Consider the following 26002-nt stretch of genomic DNA (forward strand, 5'->3'; position numbering starts at 1 on the left):
TGCGGGCTGGGGCCAGAGGAGAGCAGAGAAGACAAAAAGGGCACACCAAGAGTTTGATTCTCCAATGCTGGAGGATTGCGGGATGAGCTCATTTAGGGACACTTTGCTAAGCACTGAGCTCTTGGATCACAGAAACCACGGCTCACTCAGCACTGTCCTAAACAGCCAGGATGCACAGCCCACAGGGCACCATTCACACTGCAGTCTGCAGAATGGCAACCCCCCTGCCTGTACAGCCAACTGCTGTGACTCTACAGACCCCACTGTGTAATGCAATGCCTGGGGGACAGCTGATGCTCACAAGGTAGTGAGAAAACAGATGAAAGGATTTCATTGTTAATGATACAGTGGCCCTAGGTATCCTGGGAAGGAAGGAAGGAAGGAAGGAAGGAAGGAAGGAAGGAAGGAAGGAAGGAGACAGGGGAAGGGAGAGGGAAAGAAAGAAAGAAAGAAAGAAAGAAAGAAAGAAGAAAGAAAGAAAAGAAAAAAGAAAAGAAAAGAAAAAAAAAGAAAAAGAAAAGAAAAGAAAGAAAAGAAAAGAAAAGAAAGAAAAGAAAGAAAAGAAAAGAAAAAAAGAAAGGAAAAAAGAAAAGAAAAAAGAAAAGAAAAGCAAAGACAGGAAGGAAGGAGGGAAGGAGGAAGGGAAGGGAAAGAAAGGAGGGAACTTCACCTCTACACAACACTTAAGAATGATAAATAAAACATAACAAAATCCTTTTAAACATAGAGCTGAGCTCCAACGAGTCCCAGGGCCCAAAATGAAGACAATAAAAGAAGCTGGTGTGGTGGGGCCAGTCTAAAAGCTGTGGCGATATTGAGTAAATCCATCAGTCCCCAAACCCTAGAGCAGTGTTTCCCAAAGAGAGAAAGAGACCTATGGGTGTTAGGAGAGGAACAATTCTGGGGGGCGGGGTACAAAATTGCACATTTGGCAGACACTTAGTCTCCCTCGCTCCTGGGCACTAAATACAATTAGCACTCCCCAATCTCTGTGCCAATAAAAATGCACCCACACATTTCCCAACAGCGGTACCATCACAGCTTGGGAGCCAATGTCCTGGAGACTCTGGTTTCAACTGTAAAGACCAGAGACAGAAAACAGGTGTCAGATGGGCACAAGTTGGAGACCTGGAACTGAATCTCCCGCATTCATTCACACGGTTCCTTTGAAGGGCTACACCCTTGGTCTAAAAAGATGTAAAAAGATAAAAGAAACAGGTATTCATTGGCAAAAGGGAAGGGAAGGGAAGGGAAGGGAAGGGAAGGGAAGGGAAGGGAAGGGAAGGGAAGGGAAGGGAAGGGAAGGGAAGGGAAGGGAAGGGAAGGGAAGGGAAGGGAGGGGAAGGGAGGGGAGGGGAGGGGAGGGGAGGGGAGGGGAGGGAGGGGAGGGGAGGGGAGGGGAGGGGAGGGGAGGGGAGGGGAGGGGAGGGGAGGGAAGGGGAGGAGAGAGAAGGGAAGGGGAAGGGAAGGGGAGGAGAGAGAAGAGGAAGGGAGGGAAGGGAAGGGGAAGGGAGGGGAGGAGGGTTAGGTTAGGGAAGCTTGTCTGATTCTGCCTATGTCTTAGTCAGCTTGGGCTTCTGTAACAAAAGACCACAGAGGTGGTGGCTTAAATAACAGACATTTATTTCTCTCAGTTCTGAAGGATGGAAGTCCAATGTCAAGGGGCTCACAGATTCAATTCTTGGTGGAGACCCTTCCCCCGGCTTGTGGAAGGCTACCATCTCCCGATGTGCTCACATGACCTTTTCCTCGTGCACGTAAGGGAAGACTGAGCTCTGCTCTCTTGCTCTCCTCATGAGGACACTAACCCCATATGGGGGGACCCCATCATGGGGTCCTACTTTCACAACTTTAGCTAAGCCTGATTACCTCCTAAAGGCCCCAACTCCAAAGAACAATCACACGGGGCTCACGGCTTCAATGTATAGATTTTGGCAGGACACAAACATTCAGTCTGTGACACTTAAACTACCTTAAAATCATTGTAGATTTGTATTCCAAGGGCTCTGGCAAAGACACAATCAAAATCCCTCTGGACGAATTCACTCTTAAAAACAGTATCATATAATGTCCAGAGATAAAGCTTGATCAAATAAAAACTCCTAGTCCATTATTAGAAAACCCAGGAAGAACCAGGTCCCCATGAGTGAGAAGCAGCAGACACAATAAACAACGGAAGGAGATTCCCAAGGAATGATACTGTAATCATCAGATACAGAATGGCAAGTATGCATAAAAATATATTTTTTAAAAAGGGACAAGAGGTAACTTCAGAAAAGATCAGGTAAATTCACAGAGTTTTTAAAAATGAAAACTAACCACTGAAATAAAATGCTCAATAAGTAAGAATAAAAGTTCAAGAAAGAATAAAAGATCTATCTGAAGAAAGCACAAAAATCTTCAAATGCTAACACGACCAATATAGAATTGTATTTCCAGCTAAAATATTATTCAATAAGGAGAATATAATGTTCTCTGAGAAACAAAGAGTGAGAAAGTTTGCTACAAATAGAACCTCACTAAAACAAACAAAACAAACAAACAAACAAACTCCACCTCTCTAAGGGATATACAGCTATACCTTGGAAATATTGTGAGTTTGGGTCTAGACCACTGCAATGCAGTGGATATCACAATAAAGCAAGTCAGATGAATTTTTTGGTTTCCCAGTGCATATAAAAGTTATATTTAGGGGCGCCTGGGTGGCGCAGTCGGTTAAGCGTCCTACTTCAGCCAGGTCACGATCTTGCGGTCCGTGAGTTCGAGCCCCGCGTCGGGCTCTGGGCTGATGGCTCAGAGCCTGGAGCCTGTTTCCGATTCTGTGTCTCCCTCTCTCTCTGCCCCTCCCCCGTTCATGCTCTGTCTCTCTCTGTCCCAAAAATAAATAAACGTTGAAAAAAAAATTTTTAAAAAAAAAAAAGTTATATTTACACTACATTGTAGTCTATTAAGTGTGCAATAGCATTGTGTCTTTAAAAAGTTTGATTTTCTAATGTTTACTTATTTATTTTGAGTGAGAGAAAGAGTGAGCGGGGGATTGACAGGGAGAGAGGGAGAGAGAATCCCAAGCAGGTTCTGCACTGTCAGCGCAGAGCTGGAACTCACAACCCGTGAGATCATGACCTGAGCCAAAATACAGTTGGACGCTTAATGGACAGAGCTACCCAGGCACCCTCTGACGATCTTATTTTTAGGGGCACCTGGGTTGCTCAGTCTGTTAAGCATCTGACTTCGTCTCAGGTCATGATCTGGCAGTTCATGAGCTCCAGCCCCACGGTAGGCTCAGAGCCTGGAGCCTGCTTCGGATTCTGTGTCTCCCTCTCTCGCTCTGCCCCTCCCCCACTCACTCACGCTCGGTCTCTCTCTCTCTCTCAAAAATAAATAAACGTTAAAAAAAAAAAAAAAACTAAAGGGACGGGAAGATATAGTTGGCCAATGTAAAGAAAGCGCAACAAATGTCAGACAAAACAGATTTAGCCACCACGTGAAGATGTATCAATCGTTATTAAGCTTGATCCATGAATAGATTTCAAACCCTTTTTCTAAGAATTTGTGAGTGTGCATCTTCCCCAAGGATCGGCAATTTATACGAGCAGGCCACACATGAGACCACAACATAAACCTCAACAAATTTCAAAGAGTCTGTATTCAGCCTCAGACTACACTTAGCAGCATTTTGGGGGAACTGAATTGGTGACAAAAGAGCAAAAAGCCAGTAACACCAGAGACAGTTTTAGAGAAAAAGAACAAGATTACACAAGGTTACAGTATTTTCCCTACCAGATCCCAAAATGTATTATAAAGCACAGGCTAACAGAGCATAGAGCCCAGAAACGGCCCTTCCGCATAGGGGGGCGTGATATACACAGTAAATGTGCCGTTTCAGACCCCAGGGAACAGAATGGTACATCTGCTAAACGTTATGACAGAAGACTCCTCACATGGAGAAATAGAACGTTGTACCCTAACACACACCATTCACAAAAATCAATACCAGGGGGGTATACACCAGAAGAATGTCAGTAGCCCCAAGTATAAAATCTTTTATAAGAAAATACAGAAGACAAGGTTGGTTACCTTAGGAAAGAGAAGGGCTTCTTAAATAAGATATAAAAAGCACAAATCATAGGAGACAGAAACATCAGATTTTATTAAAATTAAAAACCCTTCTGGGCCACGTGGGTGGCTCAGTCAGTTAAGCATCCAACTCTTGATTTTGGTTTAGGACACGATTTCACGGTTCGTGAGTTTGAGTCCCGCATTGGGCTCTGGGCTGACAGTGCGGAGCCTGCTTGGGATTCTCTCTCCCTCTCTCTCTGCCCCTCTGTCTCTCACCCAAAATAAATAAATAAACTTTAAAAAAGAAATAAATCGAATTAAATTAAAACCCTTCTTTGTCAAAATGCAACAAGACACAGTATAAACTGAGAAAAGTTATCTTCAACATATAACTGGCAAAAACATTAATATCTAATAAAGGGACTCCTATGAATCAGTATCTATAGGTATATCCGATTCTAAAGCAAGTGTTCTTTCCCACTTCACTATGCGATGCTTCTGCCCTTAGCTGAAGACAAAAATTAATAAAATAAGAGAGAAAGAGCAATGCAGCTGGTAGAGCTGTTTGCAAACTGATGATTCTGTCCATCCCTTTGAGCACAGACTTCTGTGTCACTTCTTCTCCACCCCATGAACTGGGACTGGCCTTGTGAGTTGCTTCAGTCGACAGAACGTGACATAGATGGTGAGACAAAAATTCCAAGCCAGGGCCTCACGAGTCCTTACAGATTCTGGTTTGCCCCCAGGATCTCTGAGCTCACCAGACAAACCACCGGCTAGCCTCCTGAGGTCCAGCCAACCAAGCACCAAACGTACAAGTGAGGCCGTCTTGTAACCCAGCCCCAGTCAAGCCACCAGACGACACAGCCAAATGTGCCACTCCGGGCAAGGGCAGCAAGGACCCAGCTGAGCCCCGCCCGAAACTGCCAAACCCAGAAGAACGAGCAAGGAAATTGACTGTCCTGGGATGGTTTGGTACCCAGCAGAAGATAACCAGGAAATGGGTCAGGGGGATTTAGTAATCAAAGAAAGCCAGAGAGGCAGGAACAGGGACTTCAAAGAGATGAGGTCACGTTCTGGCTCCTATGCTTCAAGGCCTTCTCCGAACATCCCCCAGCTTAAAAGGCTTATGCAAAAACACCGCTGGGGTTTTTTGGCAGCCTCAGTACAGTTTTGCAACATCCTATATCTCAGGTCTCCACCACCTTCACTACAAGAGACTTTCCTCCAACAACAGACACCGAAGGAATTTTCTTCTTTGTCCCGGAGGGAGCTGCCCCCATTTACTCCCTAGTGCACCCCCCCACACACTGGCTCTGCTGACCATCAGAGAGATGGGAGAGCCGAAGATAAGGCTGAGAGGTGGCTGAAGAAGTGGTCACAGCAAGGGAGCCGCCACCTCGCCTCCATTCCATCCCCACGTTTAGCACAACGTCTGGCACAGAGGAGGTGCCCAGTAGCCATGTGGCAGCACAGAGAAGAAGCGGGGCCAAATCTGAAGAGACAGTGGGTTGACAGGGGGCTGGGCAGCCCCAGAGAATGAGGAAGCACAGAGTAGGGCTGAGGCTGGGGGAGACGGGACCTAGAAGCACCATAAATAACATTCATTGTTGGAAATAGGTGCGGTCATTTCTTCACTTTTTAAAATGATTTTCGTATCGGGGCACCTGGGCGGCTCAGTCGGTTAAGCATCGGACTCTTGATTTCGGGTCAGGTCATGATCTCACAGTTCAGGAGTTCGAGCCTTGCGTTGGGGTCCGCTCTAAGCATGGAATCTGCTTTGGATTCTCTCTTCCTCTCCCTCTGACCCTTCCCCGTCCAAAAGAAAATCCTTACAATGATTTTCACATCATAACAATGCTCTGATGACCAAGAAAACCTTTGTGACGAGCATAGCCCACTCACAACTAGCAGGATGCACACATCAATGTAAGCCTACGTTTAGATTTATCTTTAATTTACTTGGTTGAGACACATTCACTCTGGCTCCATTTAAGTCCCTTTGGGACTTAAAGAAAGAAGATAAAAATCTTTCGCTTATGAGATGTACTAACTATGTGTACTACATAAGCAGATTCTCCAAATCAAACATTTCCAAAGAGGGACCAATTATAACACTGATTTTCATAACGCCTTGATTAATGCCTGAGTTTAAAGCTCTGTGAGGAAAAAAAAAATGATTGGAGGACAAGGGGGCAAGAAAAGGTTAGCTACTGTCAATAAAAACATTTAGCTGAAATTTAACCACTAGGCCAGGATTTTATTTTGCTTCTTAGTCACTTTACTGTCATATAAGAATTCCATAGAAACACTCATAATATATGTATAGGATCAGCATAAACATTCCACAACAAAGCCAAAAAGCAAAAGTAATTACAGAGGGAAAAAAAAAAAAAAAAAAAAGAATAGGTTAAAGTGCTCCAACTTTGACTTCATTGACAAATAACTTGTTCCCAGCCAAATTTCACACAATCTCAGTGTCCGTTTCTCTACGAAGAGAAATTTTTACATCCCCCAAAACCGTAGATCTAAGCGTTACCGACTCTGTTAATCTGTTGTAAAAGCCAAATAATACAAGGTTCATTACTTTTCTCTTAAAATACACACACGGAGGCTCTGAAATTCTGAACCATTTTTCCCCAAACACAGGATTTCGAGGGTGTCGTCAACCCAATCCAGCCGGAAATCAGGACTAGATGTTTGGCTCTCGCCAGCAGGGCCTCAGGAAGCAAGCCAGGTGCTGTGTGACAAAACCATGGGGCCTAGACAGTTTACAAAACGCACATGGCTCCAAATTTTATCAACAAACAAACAGAAGACCGTGTGCTACTGGTATCTGGGAGACTTCAGAGCCTCCGAAGGATGGGGCCATATTTGTTTGCAGGAAAAAAATCTGTGCGGTGCCTATTTCTCTGTTGTGTCTCCCTGCTGCCTGATTGTCCTGTGTTTTCAGAATCAAGCTCCAGACAATCTGCACGGAACAACGGTCTGAAATAGACTTGTACGTTCCCCAGGCACTGAGGGAAGCAGGCGCTGCCCGCAAATCAAACAACTGTCCGTGGTGGGTGCTCAACCAGTCCTCTGGCCAAGGTGCCTTGGGCTCTCCCAACTGTCACAGAAGCCTTTCCTGTTACAACAAACTCTGCCTAATCTACTTCCTCCAGGAGGGGTATTTGTACTCGGACAGACTCTAATCCTCCACTTAGCATCAGACAGATGTGCCTGAGGTATATCAAGGGGGGAGGGAGGCGCTTGACTCTCCAAACAACAATGGCACCAACTAACTGTCCTTGACGCGCATAGGCCGGAGTGAGCTGCAGACGCCCAGCTCAGCTTCCATAATGACCACTTTTCAAACAAGAACCAACTCCAGTTTGCTGAACTCTGGCGCTTTTATTGTAACACTGAGCTAAATGAGGGCACCGGCTTTGCCCCAACCCGTCGAGAGGAATTTTAGAGAAGATAAAGCAGAGCTGCATTCACCATAAAAATTAAATGGATGTGAGCCTTGATGACGGGATTTAAAATGAAAGCCGCAAACAGATGTTTTGAAGCCTTGGAAAGATACCATTGATGCTCTGTAGTGATTCTTTCAACTTGCGTAAAATGTGGGGGTTGCAGAATTACTGAAAGAAATACCTTTGTGCCAAGAATTAATTTCAATGATAAATATCTTATGCCAGAACAATCCTACTCACACTTGGGAGAAAGGCCTCAGAATAAGCATTTATTTGTTCTTTGCTCTTCCCTTGACTCAAAAGGCAGTGGGTGGGGGAGGCCCAGGGGGAGATGCCAGAGAAGGGTATTTGTGTTAGAATTCCCTCAATAAGTGTTTAATAAAACCTTTCAAAATTATTGTACACCGAGATTTGCTTTTCTATATTGATGCTCACCATGAATATTCCCCTAACTGGGTAATGTGGGTTTTCCTTCTAGTAAAGCGGGCCAGTGGCTCTCCAAGGGAGGAGATTTTGTTGCTCAGGGGACAGCTGACAATATGTGAAGAGATTTTGGTTGGCACAACTCGGGGAAGGGGCTACCATTAACTTACAGTGGTTACATTAATGCACAGGACAGCCCCCCACCACAAAGAATAACCTGGCCCCAAATGTGAGTAGCTCCAGAGGAGACCAGTATTCAAAATAAATCACACAGGAGCATTCGAGAGGCTTTCTGGAAACCTCACACAAACAGTGCTGCAACTTCCTACCTCAGCTTCCTCTTCACTCCAAGGTTCTCTCTATAACAACAGCCACTCAAGGGACTGTCTTTTTGTCTAGACATCCTTCCTCCATTTTCTTACCAGTACGTGGGTAAACAAACATTAAAAAAAAAAAAAAGATGGGGGGAGGGGGATGAAAGTAGCTCAAGAAAGATTTTGACAAGGACCCCAGGTGGTCAATGACTGAGGATGGGAAGCTGAGTCTCAGGGAGAACACAGAGGATGAGGTCTCTTATTTTCTAAGCCAACACAGCAACCCATTTGCCACGCTTCCTTCTCAAGGGACACAAGGGCGGGGACACACTCCACATCCCCTAACGGATTTCCATTACAAAAATCTCAGGCCACAATATGATGTCAACAAATGCCACCACAGATGGTCTGCGTATGACCATGACTTTCCAATCACCTTGTCATTCTACCAAGACAATCAAAAGAGGATCAACAAACAAAGACCATTGGAGAGCAAAGGTAGTGGATCCCAATCCCAGCTGCACGTTAGAATCCCCTGAGTTTTAAGTAACCACAAGTACAAATGCACCCCCAGGCCCCACTCCAGGTCATGGGAATCACCATCTCTGAAAAGGGGCCCAGGTGTCTCAGCACCTAGTCAGCAGAATTCATTTCTTTCTGCCTGGGAAAGGGAAATACTTAAGTAAGGTATTCATAAACTTAGTTCTCAGACAATTCACCTGTTGCAGGTTGAGGTGGATGGAGGAGAGACCAGAGAGATAAAAAAATGAGCAGCTTCCGGTTACAAGCCACAAATCTTCATGTCTCCATAAGAGACTCTGCTTTGAACACGTAACATTTATCGAGCACTAAGACCTAAACACTTCACTTTTATTTTTATTAATTTTTTTTAGCATTTATTCATTTTTGAGAGACAGAGAAAGAGCCATGAGCGGGGGAGGGGCAGAGAGAGAGAGAGAGAGAGAGAGGGAGAGAGAGAGACAGAATCCGAAGCAGGCTTTAGGCTCTGAGCTGTCAGCACAGAGCCCTATGTGGAGCTTGAACTCATGAACCGCGAGATCATGACCCGAGCCGAAGCTGGATGCTTAACCAACTGAGCCACCCAAGCACCCCCAAAACACTTCACTTTTATAACTCAATTAACCCTCACAACAACTTAGTGAGACAGTACTGTGGTATCATCCCCATTTTATGCACAAGGACACTGAGGCACAGAGAGATTAAGCATAACCTGTTCAAAGACAGAAAGCTAATAAACACAGAACCAGGACTTAGTCCCAAGAAACATGGTCCCAGAGCCCACTCTATCTCACTAGGGTGTGGGGCTTTCAGAGAGGAAACAAACTTATGCAAAAAAGGGGTTCAGAAATAATCCAGTGCTGAAAGTTAGTCCCATATTTCAGTTCAGGGTTCTGAGGGCAAGATTGGGCACCGGCCAGGGCTCACGTGGACCCCAGGATCCCTGAGACACTGCCTGGCCCTCCGTCAAGGTGGCCAAACATCCACTGTGACCACCGTTAAGACGGTCCCTGCATCGGACCTCAAACCTGCACTCAGGATGCTTCTTATTTTTAGCTCCTTCTAAATTTAGACTAAGGTGATAGTCCAGCCTCCCCATTGTACAAATTTTCTAGTTGTTTTCTTTACTATTTTAACTGCAGCCGTCAGTGGATGCTGCTTTATCTCTGCCTCATTACGGAGCAGTCTTTCAGATCATTTTATCCTGTTTCCTTGCCTCTTGTATTTTTCATGGTGAAATGGGGACTAGGAGCTGCTAGCGACCAGAAAGAAGGCAAAGAGGCTTCAGCTGCTCCAATTGGACCGCCACTGCCCAAGGCATTTGAGAATTCTTCTGCAACGTGTTAATGCTGAAGAAAACTAACACGATGACTACCTTTTTGCTTTATGCTTGAACCAGTTTTAATGACCTGAATTTGACCCAGAGGACTGTGTTCTGAAGGATTTTGATCATCGCAAAATAGTATCGTTTAACTGGAAAAGAAGCAAAGGAATGGATACATCTTCTAAGAATGATTCCAAAATGGAAATTTTAATGTGTTTTAAACACCGGTAGATTTGGTGGATTAAGCACTCAGCCTTCAAAGGTGACTGGCCTGAAGGAGGTAACATGTACTATGTAGAGGTCAGTTAGGTTTAAAACTCCATCATATAAAAGATGGGACAGCTACTATATATACAGAATATACTCAATATTTCTAAAATAAATACATGCATGCAAATACATTTTAATTAAAACAATTTTAATAAAAATTTGCAAAACGTACACACACACACACACACACACACAATTTTTTAAAGAAGAAACATCCCAAAATACGGACAATCAACCTTTATTTAAACAGTTTGTTTAAACAGTTCCAAAAAAACTTTACTTGTAAAAACAGGCCATGGGTTGCATTTGGCTTGTGGGTTGTAGTTTGCCAACCCCTGCTTTATATCCATAGCCCACAGGAAGGGCTCAGACGGAAAAAAAAAAAATTCAAAGAAAGTTGAAATACACTGTATGTACATGGTACGTACATCCAGATCTTATAAAAATCTTTAAATAACCCAACCTAACCTAACACAACAAGCCTCATTCAGAGTCATAGTACAGATAGAAACATCAGTCTCTGTGAACTGAGTTTTATGGGATCAATCCTGCCATCTTGTGGTCACACAAAAGAATAGCCTTGTGGTCTCCATTCCCCATAGGGGTACACAGCTCCCTGGAAACATTTTCTAAAAATCTGATTGGGGTGCGGGTACTGCAATGACATAATGAGTCAAGGAAGTCAACAGCAGTAAGTGTGATCAATTTTCTGAAGCCTCAACTTGTCAAATTCCTGCAACAGCCACTGAACAAAAGAATGTGCTCTCACAAGGGCTCTGCTGGGGATCTATTCTCATCAAGCCAAACTTCAGAAGGGAATTTGAAACACAGTGACAGGAGGGTGCCTGGGTGGCTCAATCAGTGTCTGACTTGGGCTCAGGTCGTGATCTCGTGGTCCATGACATTGGGCTCTGCACTGACTATAGAACTTGCTTGGGATTCTCTCTCTCTCCTTCTCTCTCTCTCAAAATAAGTAAATAAACTGAAAAAAAAAATCAATGGCAGGGCAAAGAATATTCAAAGTACCTATACCCAGAGTTTGAAATCAAAGACTTTTTTTTTTTTAATTCAAGTTTTGAAAAGAAAATAAATCCAAAGACCCCAACTTACTAAATCAACCCCACTGCTAGAACCAGGTCATGGAGAAAGAAGTGACAGCAACATGCTATTGACTGGTGGGCTCATTCACGGACCCTCACTCAACAAGAACAGGGTGCCGTGGAGCAAAGTGAAGCAGGTGTAAGCCCAGTCCCAGGAACAAACTCAGGACAGAGAGACAAACCAGTAAGAACAGTATTGTACAACTAGGGCCCACGTGAAAGAGGTCTTTGCAGGGTCCTAGGGACCCGGAGCAGGGAGGCTTCAAGGGGCAGATAGCATACAAGTTGCTTCTTTTTTTTTTTTTTTTTTTTAAGTTTATTTCTTAATTTTGAGGCAGGGGCTGGGGGGAGGGAGGGCAGAGAGAGAGAGGGAGAGAGAGAGAATCCCAAGCAGGCTCCACACTGTCAGTGCAGAGCCTGATGCGAGGCCCAAACTCACAAACCATGAGATCATGAGCTGAGCCGAAGTCAGATACTTAACTGACTGACCCACCCGGGTGCCCTCAAGTTGCTTCTTTTAGGGTAAGCACAAGGTTACAAAGGGATAGGGAGAAAGGCTGAGGGCACAAAGCGCAGTGGGTAAGGCAGGGCACAGTTGCACCTGTGGACTCCTGCTCCGACTGGAGACCGGGCGAGCCCAAGAGAAGCTGACCAAATGAGAGCTCTGGGCGTATTTCCACGCGGGGCAGCCCGTACCCTCTCCCACACAGAAGGGAAAGCACGGGCTCGACGGTTTGGGGGATGGTGGCGTGGAAGGCAGAGGGGGGACCCGGAGCCTTGGTGAATCTCTGTCATCTCCACCCACAGCCAAGACACGGGGGCCTCTACCCATTCGACTTTCTCCAAAATGATACACAGCAGCAGCAGCTGCGCGTGTGACAGGTTGATTAGTGGACAAAAGGTTACTCCGCAAGAACACAAGTCCCCTGACCCCTGGAAATTAACAGGAAGCACACACTCCGTAACCAGTTCATTTCACTCGTACATCTTAGGCCTGCTGGCCCCAGGCCACTGGAACACACACACACACACACACACACACACACACACACACACCCAGCAGGTCCCGGCTGACCCGGGCTCAGATGCGGGTCCGGCACACGGCGCAGCCATACCTGGGTTGCTGCTGAGGAAGGCCAGGGGGCTGTCGTTGAGATCCGCGGGGCCGTCCGCTCGGTGGGGCGGGCAGTCCAGCAGCTCCACACCCCCGACCAGCTCGGGGTAGGTCCTCACCAGGAGGCCCAGGGACGGCTGCGTGAGGAAATCTTTGAGCACAGAGGAGTTCAGGGTGCCTGCAGCCCGGCTATTGATCTCGAGAATCTCGTCTCCCGCTTTCAGGCCTGCCAACGCGAGACGGAAAATGTTTCATTTCACACGCACATAAAAGCAGTGGCGGCCGCAGCATCGAGTCAGATCACAACAGCGTAGAAACCCTGCTGTAAAGGGCACGTGGAGTCACCTGTCATGGGCCCCATGGCCCCGGGCACCAGTGCAAACAGGCTCTGGTCCTCAACAGTGATCACCAGGTGATCACGCGGGCCCCGGTCTCAAAGGTTCCGGACTCGGTCGTGACAAGCGTGCCTGTCTGTCCTGCACACACACCAACTAAACACATTTTCTCCTTCCCGAATCCACCTGCTCTGGGCACCTTCTCCTCACAAATGCTAATTCCGGCTATCATCCTCAGTTTTGAGGGGAAATGGTAGAAATGCTCTGGGTAGCTGGGGCGGCTCAGTCGGTTAAGCATCTGACTTCAACTCAGAGCATGATCTCGCGGTTCGTGGGTTCGAGCCCCGCGTCAGGCTCTGCGCTGACAGCTCAGAGCCTGGAGCCTGCTTTGGATTCTGTGTCTCCCTCTCTCTCTGACCCTCCCCTACTTGTGCTCTGTCTCTCTCTCTCTCTTTCTCAAAAATAAATAAACATTAAAAAAATTTTAAGAAACAAGAAAACAAATGCTCTGATTGCTATAATCAGTATGTTTTGTACACACTCGTGCGACAGTGCACACATGTGGCACGGCCAGCTAACATCTCTTTGCTCACTGCTATGGAACCAAAGTGCAGTGAGCTTCTTCTGGCTACGACTATAGAAAATCAACTTATTCCAAATCCAAACACAATCTACAGAACCACATGTGATCATTTTTTGCCCTCCACACCCCCCCCCCTTTTTTGTAACTATATCACGGCTTCGGGGTGAGTATCTTTTGGAAGGTCCCCAAAGGTTCTGCTGCTTTTGCAAAGCATGCTGGGGGAGTTGCCAAAGTCTGGGACCCAAGGGAACTAGCCCAGCCCAAAAGAACAAGAGGTTGTGACGGACCCTGCAGCGTTTCAACCTGGTATTAAAAGAACATTCCAGCAGTTTGAGAAAGGGAGAGGTTAGAGCAGAACATGAAAGGAAATATTGTTTCAGCTACGAAGAAGACAAGAGTCCAACTCTCACTCTAAAGACTCATGTGGAAGAACAAACTTGGAAAGGGAAGTGAGTGAGGGCAAAGGTAAATGAACAAACTGCAGAAATGAGACGCCACTCAGCTCCTCAGGTATCCACAGATCCCACCTCTGAGTCTGAGGGAAAGTGTTTCCACAGAGAAGTTCGTACTTCCTGGCTTCACCGAGTCACAGCCCTTGGCTATCTGTACTCGGGTTTCCAAAACACTTGACATCAACCTTCTACCATAAAACACTCCAGGAAACACTTGGAGTGGGGAGGCAACGGAAGACAAATGTTTTTCTCTACTCAGAGGTGGAATTCTGGGAAGCTAAGCACTCCAGTTTTAGGTGACAGATTTTGGCATCACAGCATTTGAAATGAAAACACAAAATTCCCCCATGTGGAACGTAGTTTGTTTGGTTGGTGTTTTTTAAGTCTTCTCTCAGAGACAACCCTTTCGGTTAGACATTAGAGGAGGTAATATAAGGAGAAACAGAAGACAGGACTTAAACATCTAGGAGTTTTGTTTTGTTTTGTTTTTTAAATTTTTTTTAACGTTTATTTATTTTTGGGACAGAGAGAGACAGAGCACGAACGGGCGAGGGGCAGAGAGAGAGGGAGACACAGAATCCGAAGCAGGCTCCAGGCTCTGAGCCATCAGCCCAGAGCCCGACGCGGGGCTCGAACTCACGGACCGTGAGATCATGACCTGAGCCAAAGTCGGAGGCCCAAATGACTGAGCCACCCAGGCGCCCCGTTGTTTTGTTTTTTAAAGAAGTTCCAGGGGGCACCTGGGTGGCGCAGTCGGTTAAGCGTCCGACTTCAGCCAGGTCACGATCTCGCGGTCCGTGAGTTCGAGCCCCGCGTCGGGCTCTGGGCTGATGGCTCAGAGCCTGGAGCCTGTTTCCGATTCTGTGTCTCCCTCTCTCTCTGCCCCTCCCCCGTTCATGCTCTGTCTCTCTCTGTCCCAAAAATAAATAAACGTTGAAAAAAAAAATTTAAAAAGAAGTTCCAGGTTTACCATGACTGGTGTAGCAAAAGTGTATAGTGGGTTGAACAGTGACCCCCCCCCCCCAAAATATGTCCATGTCCCAGAACCTGTGAGTGGGGCCTTATTTGGAAACAGGATCTTTGCAGTTATAATTAAATAAATGATCTTGAGATGACACCATGCAGGATTGTCTGGTGGGTCAAAAACCCACTGATAAATGTCCTCTGAAGAGAGGCACAGAAAAAAGATAGATGTGAACAGGGCGGTGATAGATACTGCTGGGGGTCAAGGAACACCTAGAACTGTCAGAGGCTGGAGGGGACAAAGAAGGATTCTTTCCTAGAGACTTCACAGGGAGCTGCTGACACCTTCGTTTAAGAATTCTGGCCTCCAGAACTGTGAGAGGACACATTCCTGTTGTTTTAAACCACCCAGCTTGCGGTCATTTGTCATGGCAGACCTAGACAATGACCACAGGCAGTTGCCTGAGTGAGTTATTCTCAGTATTAATACGTGAGTGTAGACAGCCCAGCAGTAGTGAGCAATGAAGTGCCTCACTGGGGTCCTGCTGTCACAGTGTGACCGCGTAACAGCTCTGTGACCGCGGGCATGTTACTGAATCTCTCCCAGCCCCCGTTTCCTCATACGTAAAAGTGACCGTGCGCTGAGACTAAGTGAAGTAACCCATGTAAAACTCTTAGCACAGCATTTGGCACGTTGAAGGTATTCACTAGACATGAGCTCCCATCAGTATGTAGCAGAAGAAAAAGGAAAGCTTTTCTTTCTAACAGAAAACCACAGCCTGCTTAGAAGCAATCCCCATAATCGACCGTGGCAAAAGCTGTGAAGTATCTAGAAGATACTCTGCCCTGGAGAAAGAAGCACACGGTTTTCTCAACCGGGCTCTGTCCTGTGGAGCCATCAGAGAAACACTCGGGAGGACAGCAAACAAGATGCCAGCTCCCAGCCTCAGATGACCCCAAGAGAAGAATGATGGGCCAGAATGAGCACACCCTAGTTGAACAGAGATTAAGTGTTATGGTTTTGGTTCAAAGAGTCAATTCCGTAAGTATAGGCAACGCGAGATCCAGGGGACGGGTAGGCAGATATTAAAGGGGGATTCACCATTAGTTCGTTATAGGCCAAAAGCCCCAGGTGGTTAACAAAAATAAATAAGAGACTTAGTTATAACATGATGGACATCCAAGGCTGTCTATAGAGAAAAATAAGGTAAAACGGTAAATGGAAGCTGAAGAAGGAGAATGTTTTGTGATTAGAGATCTCCGAGAAGAGGCCTTACGGTCTGTAGTGAGCTCTCCATTATCCAGACGTCTGCACAGAGAGGCTAGAATTAACATTAAAACCCAAATCTCTGGGGCGCCTGGGTGGCGCAGTCGGTTAAGTGTCCGACTTCAGCCAGGTCACGATCTCGCGGTCCGTGAGTTCGAGCCCCGCGTCGGGCTCTGGGCTGATGGCTCGGAGCCTGGAGCCTGCTTCCGATTCTGTGTCTCCCTCTCTCTCTGCCCCTCCCCCGTTCATGCTCTGTCTCTCTCTGTCCCAAAATAAATAAAAAACGTTGAAAAAAAAATTAAAAAAAAAAAAAACCCAAATCTCTCTCTCTTTTCTAATGTTTATTTATTTTTGTGAGAGAGCGTAAGCAGGCGAGGGGTAGAGGCGGTGGGGACAGAGGACCCAAAACGGGCTCTGGGCTGCCAGCAGGGGACAGTCCGACGTGGGGCTCGACCTCACAAACCATGAGATCACCACTGGGCTAAAGTCAGATGCTCAACCAACTGAGCCACCCAGGCGCCCCAACCCAAGTCTCTTGCTTGCCACTGCCCTCTACATGGGTGTGTCTGTGGCCCCAGTGGACAAAGGGACATCACTCTTAAATCTATAGAGGACAGTGCTATACAAGGCAAGTGGGTTGGAACAGACAACCGTTTGTTTTTATCTAAAACCAGGGCTCCTGGATTCAGAGAACTAAAACAGGATGTGACTGAAACTGAGGCAGCGTACTTCCCCACCCCCATACCAGGCCAACGGGCACACTCATCGTGCTGCAAGAGATAACAATCAGACTTTGGGTTTGTGGGAGAACAAACCCTGCCACGTCTGCTCCCAGCTGAGATACAGCTTAGTGAATGTGGAGACTCGCCTCCAGGCTGCCTTTGGCCTCGAAAAGTATGGAAGGAAAATCCTCCTCTGTGACGGCGGTGAATACATGACTTTGACTTTATTCCCCATTTGTCACACTTCAGCCATTTCTGTGCACAGCCAAGTGTGCAGGCTGCCCTTCTCCGAGGCTTACGGCACAGGGGGAAGTAACCTGGGTAGGTAGCTCGAAGGTCGTGAACACCCAGAACTGAGCTGTACCAAGACATGGAAGGAGTTGGCAAGGTAGGCCACTCCACCATTTTCTTGTCTGCTCCATTCTTGTCTGCTAGAGCAGACAGATGCAAGGCATTACGTCTAAGTGCAACTGACCCAGACGTTTTGGTCTTTTATTCGACAGGTATGATATGGCTGCTGCCTGGATGAAACGAAAAGTTCCACAGCAAGGAGAATGAAAGGAAAGTGGGTTTTGAGCCCTATCTAGCGGCCTGATTTGTTTACGGTAAGTATGGTAGGCTGAAAAGTGCACCCCCCCCACTCCCCAAACTCATGTCCATCCAGAGTATCAGAATGTGACCTTAGTTGGAACTAGGGTCTTTGGGGTGCCTGGGTGGCTCAGTCAGTTAAGCGTCTGACTCGATTTCGGCTCAGGTCATGATCAGACGGTTTGTGAGTTTGAGCCCCACGTCGGGCTCTGCGCTGACAGTGTGGAGCCTTCTGGGGATTCTCTCTCTCCCCCCCATCTCTCTACACTTCCACCACTGTCTCTGTCTCCCAAAATAAGTAAATAAGCTTAAAAAAAAAAAATGAATGGGGTCTTTGCAGATGTAATTACGTTAAAGATGAAATCACACTGGATTAGGATGGGCTCTACATCCAATGACCGGTATTCTTATAAGAAGGCCATGTAAAGATGCAGAGACACACAGGAAAGAAAGCCATGTGATGAAAGACAGAGAGATTGGAGGGACGCAACCACAAGCCAAGGACTGCCAAGGACCGCCAGCAGCTACTGGAAGAAAGGGGGAGGCATGGGACAGATTCTTCCGTCCGAGGCGCCAGAAGGAAACAACCCCGCCCATACTCGGATTCTGACCGTCTGGCCTCCTGAACCGTAAAAGCATAAATTTCTGTTGTTTTTAATCACTCAGTTTGTGATAATTTGTTACTGCAGCCCTAGGAAACCATCACAGGAAGCAAAAAAATCTAGGCTGAAAAGATTCTCTCTGAGTAGAAAGAGGAAAGAGAGTTGGGGTTTCGCAAGTAGCCCAGACCGCAGTGAGCCCTGGGAGGGCCGCAGGCGGGGTGTGGCAGAACAGAGCTCTCTCCGTGGGGCAAGAAGACTGGATCCTGAAACCCTAGGTTCTCAACTTCTGCAAAGGTCCCTTCATGAGCGGGAGCAAGACCACAGCCACTCTGAAGGAGCTTTGCAGGTTCAGGGGAGAGCCAGCGTCAGCTCTGGCCACCAGAGCACAGAGGGCTGTTCCCAAATCTGCTTCAGGAAAACCCCTAGGACCTCCATACCATCGAAAGATGATCACGTCAGATTAGAATGGAATTTCCCACCAGCCCCAAGGAAATGGGCGCAGAATCAGATTTAAGATCCAAAATGTGGCATTTCTTAAACACTTGCGTTTATAGAACAATATGCATATTCCCTGGGAGGGTTTTCAAGGAGACAACGTTCAAATAATCTTTACCAGTGAACCCTTTGGGGGTGTCTTTCTCATCCACCAACCAGAGAAACCCCCAAGGGATTTTAAGAGAGACAGACAGACAGTTACGATACTCAGTCACTTACCTTTCTTGGAAGCTAAGCCAGTTTCCTTTACACTATTCACATAGAGCCTTCGAACGCCATCTTCTTCCACAGAGGAAAGGGAAAAGCCTAGAAAACACAAAGACAGAATGGTAGGGCTCACACCTTCCAAATGTTTGCCAAACAACACGAAATACCTGCTGTGAACTAAGTATGTTCAATGTTTTTGGTTACAGTTTGGAGCGATTGTTTTTTCCTTGTTCGTATTATTTTACAAAGCACACAAAAAAATGTATTTTTAGATCACTCTAAAAAAGCCACTACTTGCAAAAATTAACATTACCAGGTACATCTCTCCTCACACCACCTACCTATCAACCCAAATGGAAGAAAATTATTTTGTTTTACCTTGCTGGCTAGCAAATGCCACAGTTTTATTTTTTCCATTGTCCCCTCCACAGTGCAAACGGGATGATTAGCATATCTCAACTGGGTCCTTCGGCTTTTTGCAGGCAATCCTTGTCCTAAGATATGTCACACCTGAACAACTATATGGTATGTGTCCAGCCATATGTATTGCTATATGGACACCGAGTTTAATTTAATAAATCTCTGCATATGGGGATTAAGTAGTGACTTGCTTTACAAATCTTATTTTATACTGAAATTCATTGATTGCACATTCTACTAGAGTGTGATCATAAGATTATCTTATACTTGTCCAGGCTTCCAGAGCCCAAAGCCCATTAGCTAATCAATCTTGGGCTTGCTACATCCTTCGGGAAAAAAGGCAGAACCAGACCCTGAGTTTCCAGGTGGTTTGGGGATCTGAGGGGCTTCTAATTCCGTGGCCACAAGCCCTGGGCACCTCAGTTTCTAGACAGTCTCATTACAACTCTTTTCTGATCAGGGCGACTGGCTGGCTCAGTCAGTGGAGCACCCAACTCTTGATCTCAAGGTCATGAGTTCCAGCCCCAAGCTGGGTACAGAGATTTTTATTATCTTTTTAATGTAAATTTATTTATTTTGAGAGAGGGTGAGACAGTGCAACAGGGGAGGGGAGAGAGAAAGAGAAAGAGAGAGAAAGAGACAGACAGAGAGACAGAATCCCAAGAAGGCTCGGTGGAGAGCCCGACACGGGGCTCGATCTCACGAACTGCGAGATCATGACCGGAGCTGAACTCGAGAGTCGGGAGGCTTAACAAACTGAGCCACCAGACACCCCGAGATTACTTAAAAGTCTTTTCTGATCTGTTATCTCCTTTCCCTCAAGTAAGAGACTGTGGCAAACACCCCTAAAAGAGCAATCAGAATTAATGCAGTTGTGAAGATATGACATAATTTCAGGTCTGGGAGAAGAATAATCCCCTAATATAGGTACTTACCTTAAGGGTGAAGGCAGAAAAAAAATCACAGTGCTTTTGAAGAGCAAATAAGCAAATAACAACAAAACTGAATAATAAATTACAGGACTGAGACCCAGGGAGTCATCAAGACTTTTCAGACCATGTCATAACGAACATGGGTTTTTCTGTTTAGTTCACAGGATCAGGAAATAGATACCCACACTTAGGCAAAACTACCAACTGTCTTCGCCCACTACAGTATCATAACTCCCTCAGATGGGGAAACACAGGCCATACCCTGAGGACTTTCTGGTCTTTATTTGACTCGTACTTTGAATTCCATTCTTATAGCAACTTGTAACGTTCAGATTATGTTTCAAGAAGACCCACTCAAATCGGGGCCCCTGGGTGGTTCAGTTGGTTAAGCATCTGACTCTTGATTTCGGCTCAGGTCATGATTCGTGAATTCGAGCCTCACGTTCGGATCTATACTGACAGTGCGGAGCCTGCTTGGGATTCTCTCTCTCTCCCCCCTCTCTCTGTCCCTACCCTGCTCGTGCCCTCTCTGTCTCTCAAAATAAACTTTAAAATAAAAAAAAAAAGAAGAAGACCCACTCAAGTAAAAATAATTTTATACATGAGCCAATTAAGTGATATTAGCCCTAACACAGGTTTATCTATTTGCATTTCAGTAGAGAATTTCTCTTATCTGTTAGAGTAGATGCAGAATCAGGGGCAATGCCAAGAGAAAGAATGGGTACAAATTCATTAAAATATAGGCATTTCCTTTCTGAAATGCCGAGTTTCTGTCAAGTTTTGAGACCACATTTCTTTTTCTATTAAAACAAGTGAGCAGGGGCACCTGGGTGGCTCGGTTGGTTGGGCGTTTGACTCTTGAGATCAGTTCGGGTTGTGATCTTGTGGCTGTGAGATCAAGCCCCATGTCGGGCTCTGTGCTGAACGTGGAGCCTGCTTGGGATTCTCTCTTTCTCTCCCTCTCCCTGACCCTCCCCAACTCTTTCTCTCTCTCAAAATAAATAAACATTAAAAAAAAAAGTGGGCAAATGACAAGGTGCCAGGGGACAAGATCAGAGGATGCCAGGAGAGGTGACAGTTGAGAGCCTGATACAAACCACATGAGGCCAAAATCAGTGGAGATGGCTGAACTATTCCTTTGCCCCCTTCCCTCTTTTCTTGGTCTATTTTTTTTTTTTTTTAATAATCGAAAGATAATAACAAGGACTACAAGAGACTATGAGATTGGTGCTGGGCAAGCATGGGTCCGAGAAAGAGATCAGACCCCTCTAGTTGGTGGGAAATCTCTACGACAGGACTGCTGAAGAAAGCTTTTGCAATAAGTTTTCTGGAAGTTGATTCAAGGGAAGTCAACATTCACAAAGGGAAACGGCACTTCGGCTCTGCACTGGAATTCATATTGGAAGACACCTGTTGGGGGGTCAGGCAAACAGGACCCCCTCCCAGCATTCAGAAAGGCAGCTCTCCCCACACTCAGCTACACAGCACACACTACCTCGGGCTCTCAGAGTCTCAGGGAGCAGCCTCCATTTTGAGATGCCAGTAATGTGCCCACGCAGCAGAGGGGGATTACAGCCATCTCCTAAATTAACACATGTAAAGGAAAATATTGTATATCCTACCGTTGGATTATTTTGAGATCACTGGAAAACACAGTTTTTTCCTTCCTTTCAAATAGGATAGCAACAATCTAATTCCCAGCCAATAAGCGTAACATAGCCCCAGATGACTGCCAACAGGAGGCAGAGGGAGTTATTCAAAATAAACCCAACTTAACCCACCAGGAGGAGGCACCACGAGTGGCAATAATGCTCTCAAGAATGAAAGGAAGTGATTAAAACTAAGAAGAGAAACCAAGAAGACAAACGCCTGTGAGGAGCAACCAGAAGGTCCCTCATACTAAAATCTATAACCAAGGAAAAGTCATGGCGTCATCAGAAACAGCAGGGGAGTACTCAAAACCAGATTCCAGAATACAGGGAAATTCAGAAAACAGGACAAGTGTGGACACCTCTGATAGAAATGGTACATGTGACCAAAAATGCAACAGCAGAAGTCCCCGTAGAAGAAGGAATGTTCGCTTGCTGCAATGATGCATCCTTTACTTCAAGGCAGCCTGGGGGTCATGCTTAGTCTATCTCATAACTCTGTGAACTAATTTCAACAATCAGTTCAGGTTGAGATGCAGGGAAGGGCGACTAAGAGAGATTAAGGAAGGGCCAAATCTTGGGGCGCCTGGGTGGCTCAGTCAGTTGAGTGACCGACTCTTGTTTATGGCTCAGATCATGATCTCGAGGCTCATAGGTTTGAGCTCCACATTGGGCTCTGCACTGACGGTGTGGAGCCTGTTTGGGATTCTCTCTCTCCCTCTCTCTCTGCCTCTCCCCTGCTCATTCTCTCTCTCTCAAATAAATAAACAAAAAGAAAAGAAAAGAAAAGAAAAGAAAAGAAAAGAAAAGAAAAGAAAAGAAAAGAAAAGGAAAGGAAAGGAAGTGTCAAATCTTTCCACTGGTTCAGTCAGTTGGATTATTAAGCCCTATTTTCCTTCCTAAAGTGTTCTAAAATAGAAGACAGCATGTAGTTTGTGTTTGGATTTTTGTATGTTGGCATATGTTAGTAACTTATACATATACTGCACTGTATATATATTGAGCTCAATATATGGCAGGAAGCCAGACTTGAGTAGGTGCTAACGTTAAATACTGCTGAGCTGAATTTAGAATCCTTGGTAGTTCTGGGGGCACCTGAGTGGCTCAGTTGGTTGAGCCCCCGACTCTCAATTTTGGCTCAGGTCATAATCTCACTGTTCATGAGATCGAACCCTGCATCGGGCTCTGTGCTGGCAGCACAGGGCCTGCTTGGGATCCTCTCTCTCTGCCCCTCCCCTGCTCAAGTGCTCTCTTGCTCTCAAAATAAATAAATAAATAAACTTAAAAAAAAAAAAAAAAAGAATCCTTGGGGGCACCAAGTTGGTTAAGCGTCTGACTTCAGCTCAGGTCATGATCTCGCAGTCCTTGAGTTCAAGCCCCGCATCAGGGTCTGTGCTCACAGTTCGGATCATGGAGCCTGCTCGGGATTCTCTCTGTCCCTCCCCCACTTATGCTCTGTCTCTCTCAGAAATTAAAAAAAAAAAAAAAAAAAAAAGAATCCTTCATAGTTCTGAGGTCAGAGGCAACCAAGTAAGTCTCTTGGGATGGGGGACTCTTTAACTTCTCCGTCAATACGCTGTTGGAACACCTTCCACCAGCATGAACTGGGCGCTCAGAATAAACGGTTTTGCTGAGGTTATTAGCCACACATAGCAGGCTCTAGAAAGTGAAGTCCATTGGTGACTGATAGTAACATAGACAGAAACTGAGATTAAGCACTGTGAGCCCAGCCGTGAGACAATGGCACACCTCCAAGCATGAGCTTTGAGAGTTTACAAAAGCAGTGGCGGTCCACGACAGACTGTTAGAACAAAACACCCTGCTTCTTTACCTCAGATATTTTGAGAAGCACTGTTGACGATGCTTTCTAGGGTGATGCCTGAGGTGCTAAAATACCTTCAGGGTGGAAATGTAAATGGGGTCTGTGAGCACTTGAGTCGATAAAAACATATAAAAAGTATAGCTTTTTTTTTAGAGATTTTTTTTTTAATGTTTTATTTATTTTTGCGACAGAGAGAGACAGAGCATGAATGGGGGAGGGGCAGAGGGAGAGGGAGACAGAATCACAGCAGGCTGCAGGCACTGAGCGGTCAGCCTGAAGCCCGACACAGGGCTCGAACCCACGAACCGTAAGATCATGACCTGAGTCGAAGTTGGACGCTTAACCAACTGAGCCACCCACACGCCCCAAAAGCATAGCGGCTTTATGCCCAGTTCCCGAGTCCAAGCACCCGTCAATCTTACAGTTTCATTCCAAGACCTTTAAATTCAGCCCTGTCTTGCTTCTTGCTACTTAAAGAGAAAAGAATAACTGTCACGGTGCATCTCACTTTGGAGAAGCCAGACACTTAAGTTACAGCACTGCCACCAACTACTGCTTTAATTACCAAGGTCACGCTTCCGATGCATAATAAGCCTTCTGTAGACGTTTATCCTCTGCCATCAAAAAACATCCTCTGGGTGTATGATGTCTTTAGTTTCAAGGTCAAGAAGTAAACAGCATGAAGGTGCAATGCAAGTGACCAGGGTCCAAAATGAGGTTCTCTTCATTAGGCCAAATACCCTAAGGAATGTTCAGAGATGAAGAGTAGTGGCCTGTGGGAGCGACTGCAGAATGAGTCTGCCATCCTGCCGGTCAGTGAAAGTTCTGAAGATGCTCAAATGCTAAGAAGCCAAATTAACTTAATTCAGAGAGAAACCGTAAATGAGCAAAGACGGTATGCTCCACGTGTCTGCATCAGGCTTTCTGGTTCTCTTCCTTCCCACAAATAGCAGGGCTAGAGTCCCCTGCCCCTTGGGGGCAGGCGGGGCCAGGGGACTGGCTTTGACAATAAACTGTGAGGCCACCAGCACCTGGCTCACCGCGCCTTCTCTCTTCCCCTCCGCCGAGAGACAGACAACGCCCCAAGCGGCCGCTGCAGGCCTGTGTCCGAGAGTGAGGGTAACATAGAGTCGAGCCAAGCCACAAAGGATGCACGGTGAATTCAGGAAGCCCATTTCACTGTTCTGAGCCACCTCGGCCAGCCTCGCCACTCCTGACTAATATCACTGTTTGGATTTCCCCTTGTGGTTACTGCTCTAGCACCAACTCCACTGCTATTCAGATCGTACAGTGTGATGCTAACCAGTCTGGGACATATGAAGGGACGACATATTCGGCTACGCCAGAATGCAGACAACTGTGTAGAAAACCATCAACATGGCAGACCTGTTATTCTTTCAAAGGCCTGCTTATAAGTTTGGCCCCTGGCTGGCCATCCGGGAACTTGGATTTTGGGTGGGTTCCCAACACCCTGACGAGACTCACCGGGCCTAAAATTTGTACAAACAGTATGGCTGACGCCTAACTCCAGCTTTCCCCTGCTGGGAGCCTGAAACTTTGGTACATGCTAGGTAGAGTGCGTCTACATGACTGGGCACTGAGTCTCCAACAAACTTCCCTGCTAGACAACACCCCACGTGCACTGTCCCAGCTTGTTGCTGGGGGAATCGAGGACGTCCCGTATGACTGGGGAAGGACTCTTGGAAGCTTGCACCCACCTTCCTCAGACCTCACCCCATGTGCCTTTTCTCTTTATTGATGCTGTTATTATAGCTTCTCTGTAATAACTCACAGTCATGACCAGGACGATCTCCTGAGTCCTATGCGTCCTCTTAGTGGATTAGCAAAAGTAGGGGTGGTCTTGGGGACTCCCAGCCCAACACCGAAATAAGTTCTTTTCACATCATTTGTGGGGGAAGGGAGAATAATGAGTATGTTTGAGGAAGACGGGTGTGAAGGGATCATTTCTTCATTACTAGGGTATATCATACTATAATCTATTCCCGATACACGCATTTCCTATTTACGACAGAACCCCAGTGACCCAAAGTTATGAAATTTAACCCCAATGATTAAAGCTATGAAGTTTAGGCTGAAGTCTGCATGGTACCCACAGTAAATCTCTTCCCTGCCCCCCCCCCCCCCAGTTCGGCCGCTGTGTATACAGCACAGAAGCCAGATGTGCTATCTGTTTTAAATAGGCCCCAAAGACGTTTTACTGAATTGTAAGTAAGTGCCTGTTTACACAGGAATTGCTTTAACTTGAAAAACACCAAAGATCAGAGAAAAATAAACATACCATAATTATCACTGGCTGTATCTGACTTCTCAATCTGGATGTTCTGAGTGACTTTTGGACAAATTTCAATTTCTTTGTACAGCTG

At 46.1% G+C, this 26002-nt stretch overlaps 1 protein-coding gene and 1 long non-coding RNA gene across 2 annotated transcripts in view; one reads left to right on the top strand and one right to left on the bottom strand.

The window, feature by feature from the left end:
• Window positions 1-26002, bottom strand: part of TIAM1 (TIAM Rac1 associated GEF 1) — a 189302-nt gene that overhangs the window by 27802 nt on the left and 135498 nt on the right. Inside the window, exons 12-14 of the mRNA XM_032594597.1 lie at window positions 25918-25999; window positions 18808-18894; window positions 12453-12807 (exon numbers count right to left, since the gene is read on the bottom strand). Of these exons, the coding sequence (XP_032450488.1) occupies window positions 12453-12807; window positions 18808-18894; window positions 25918-25999 (524 nt within the window). The remainder of the gene's footprint in view (window positions 1-12452; window positions 12808-18807; window positions 18895-25917; window positions 26000-26002) is intronic.
• LOC115523390 lies at window positions 15613-18152 on the top strand. The gene is made up of 4 exons (XR_003971721.1): window positions 15613-15956; window positions 16856-17291; window positions 17407-17508; window positions 17832-18152. It is a non-coding gene; the product is annotated as an uncharacterized LOC115523390 (long non-coding RNA).

This window comes from Lynx canadensis, chromosome C2, assembly GCF_007474595.2.
Source record: "Lynx canadensis isolate LIC74 chromosome C2, mLynCan4.pri.v2, whole genome shotgun sequence".
In the NCBI taxonomy this organism is placed as follows: Eukaryota; Metazoa; Chordata; class Mammalia; order Carnivora; family Felidae; genus Lynx; species Lynx canadensis.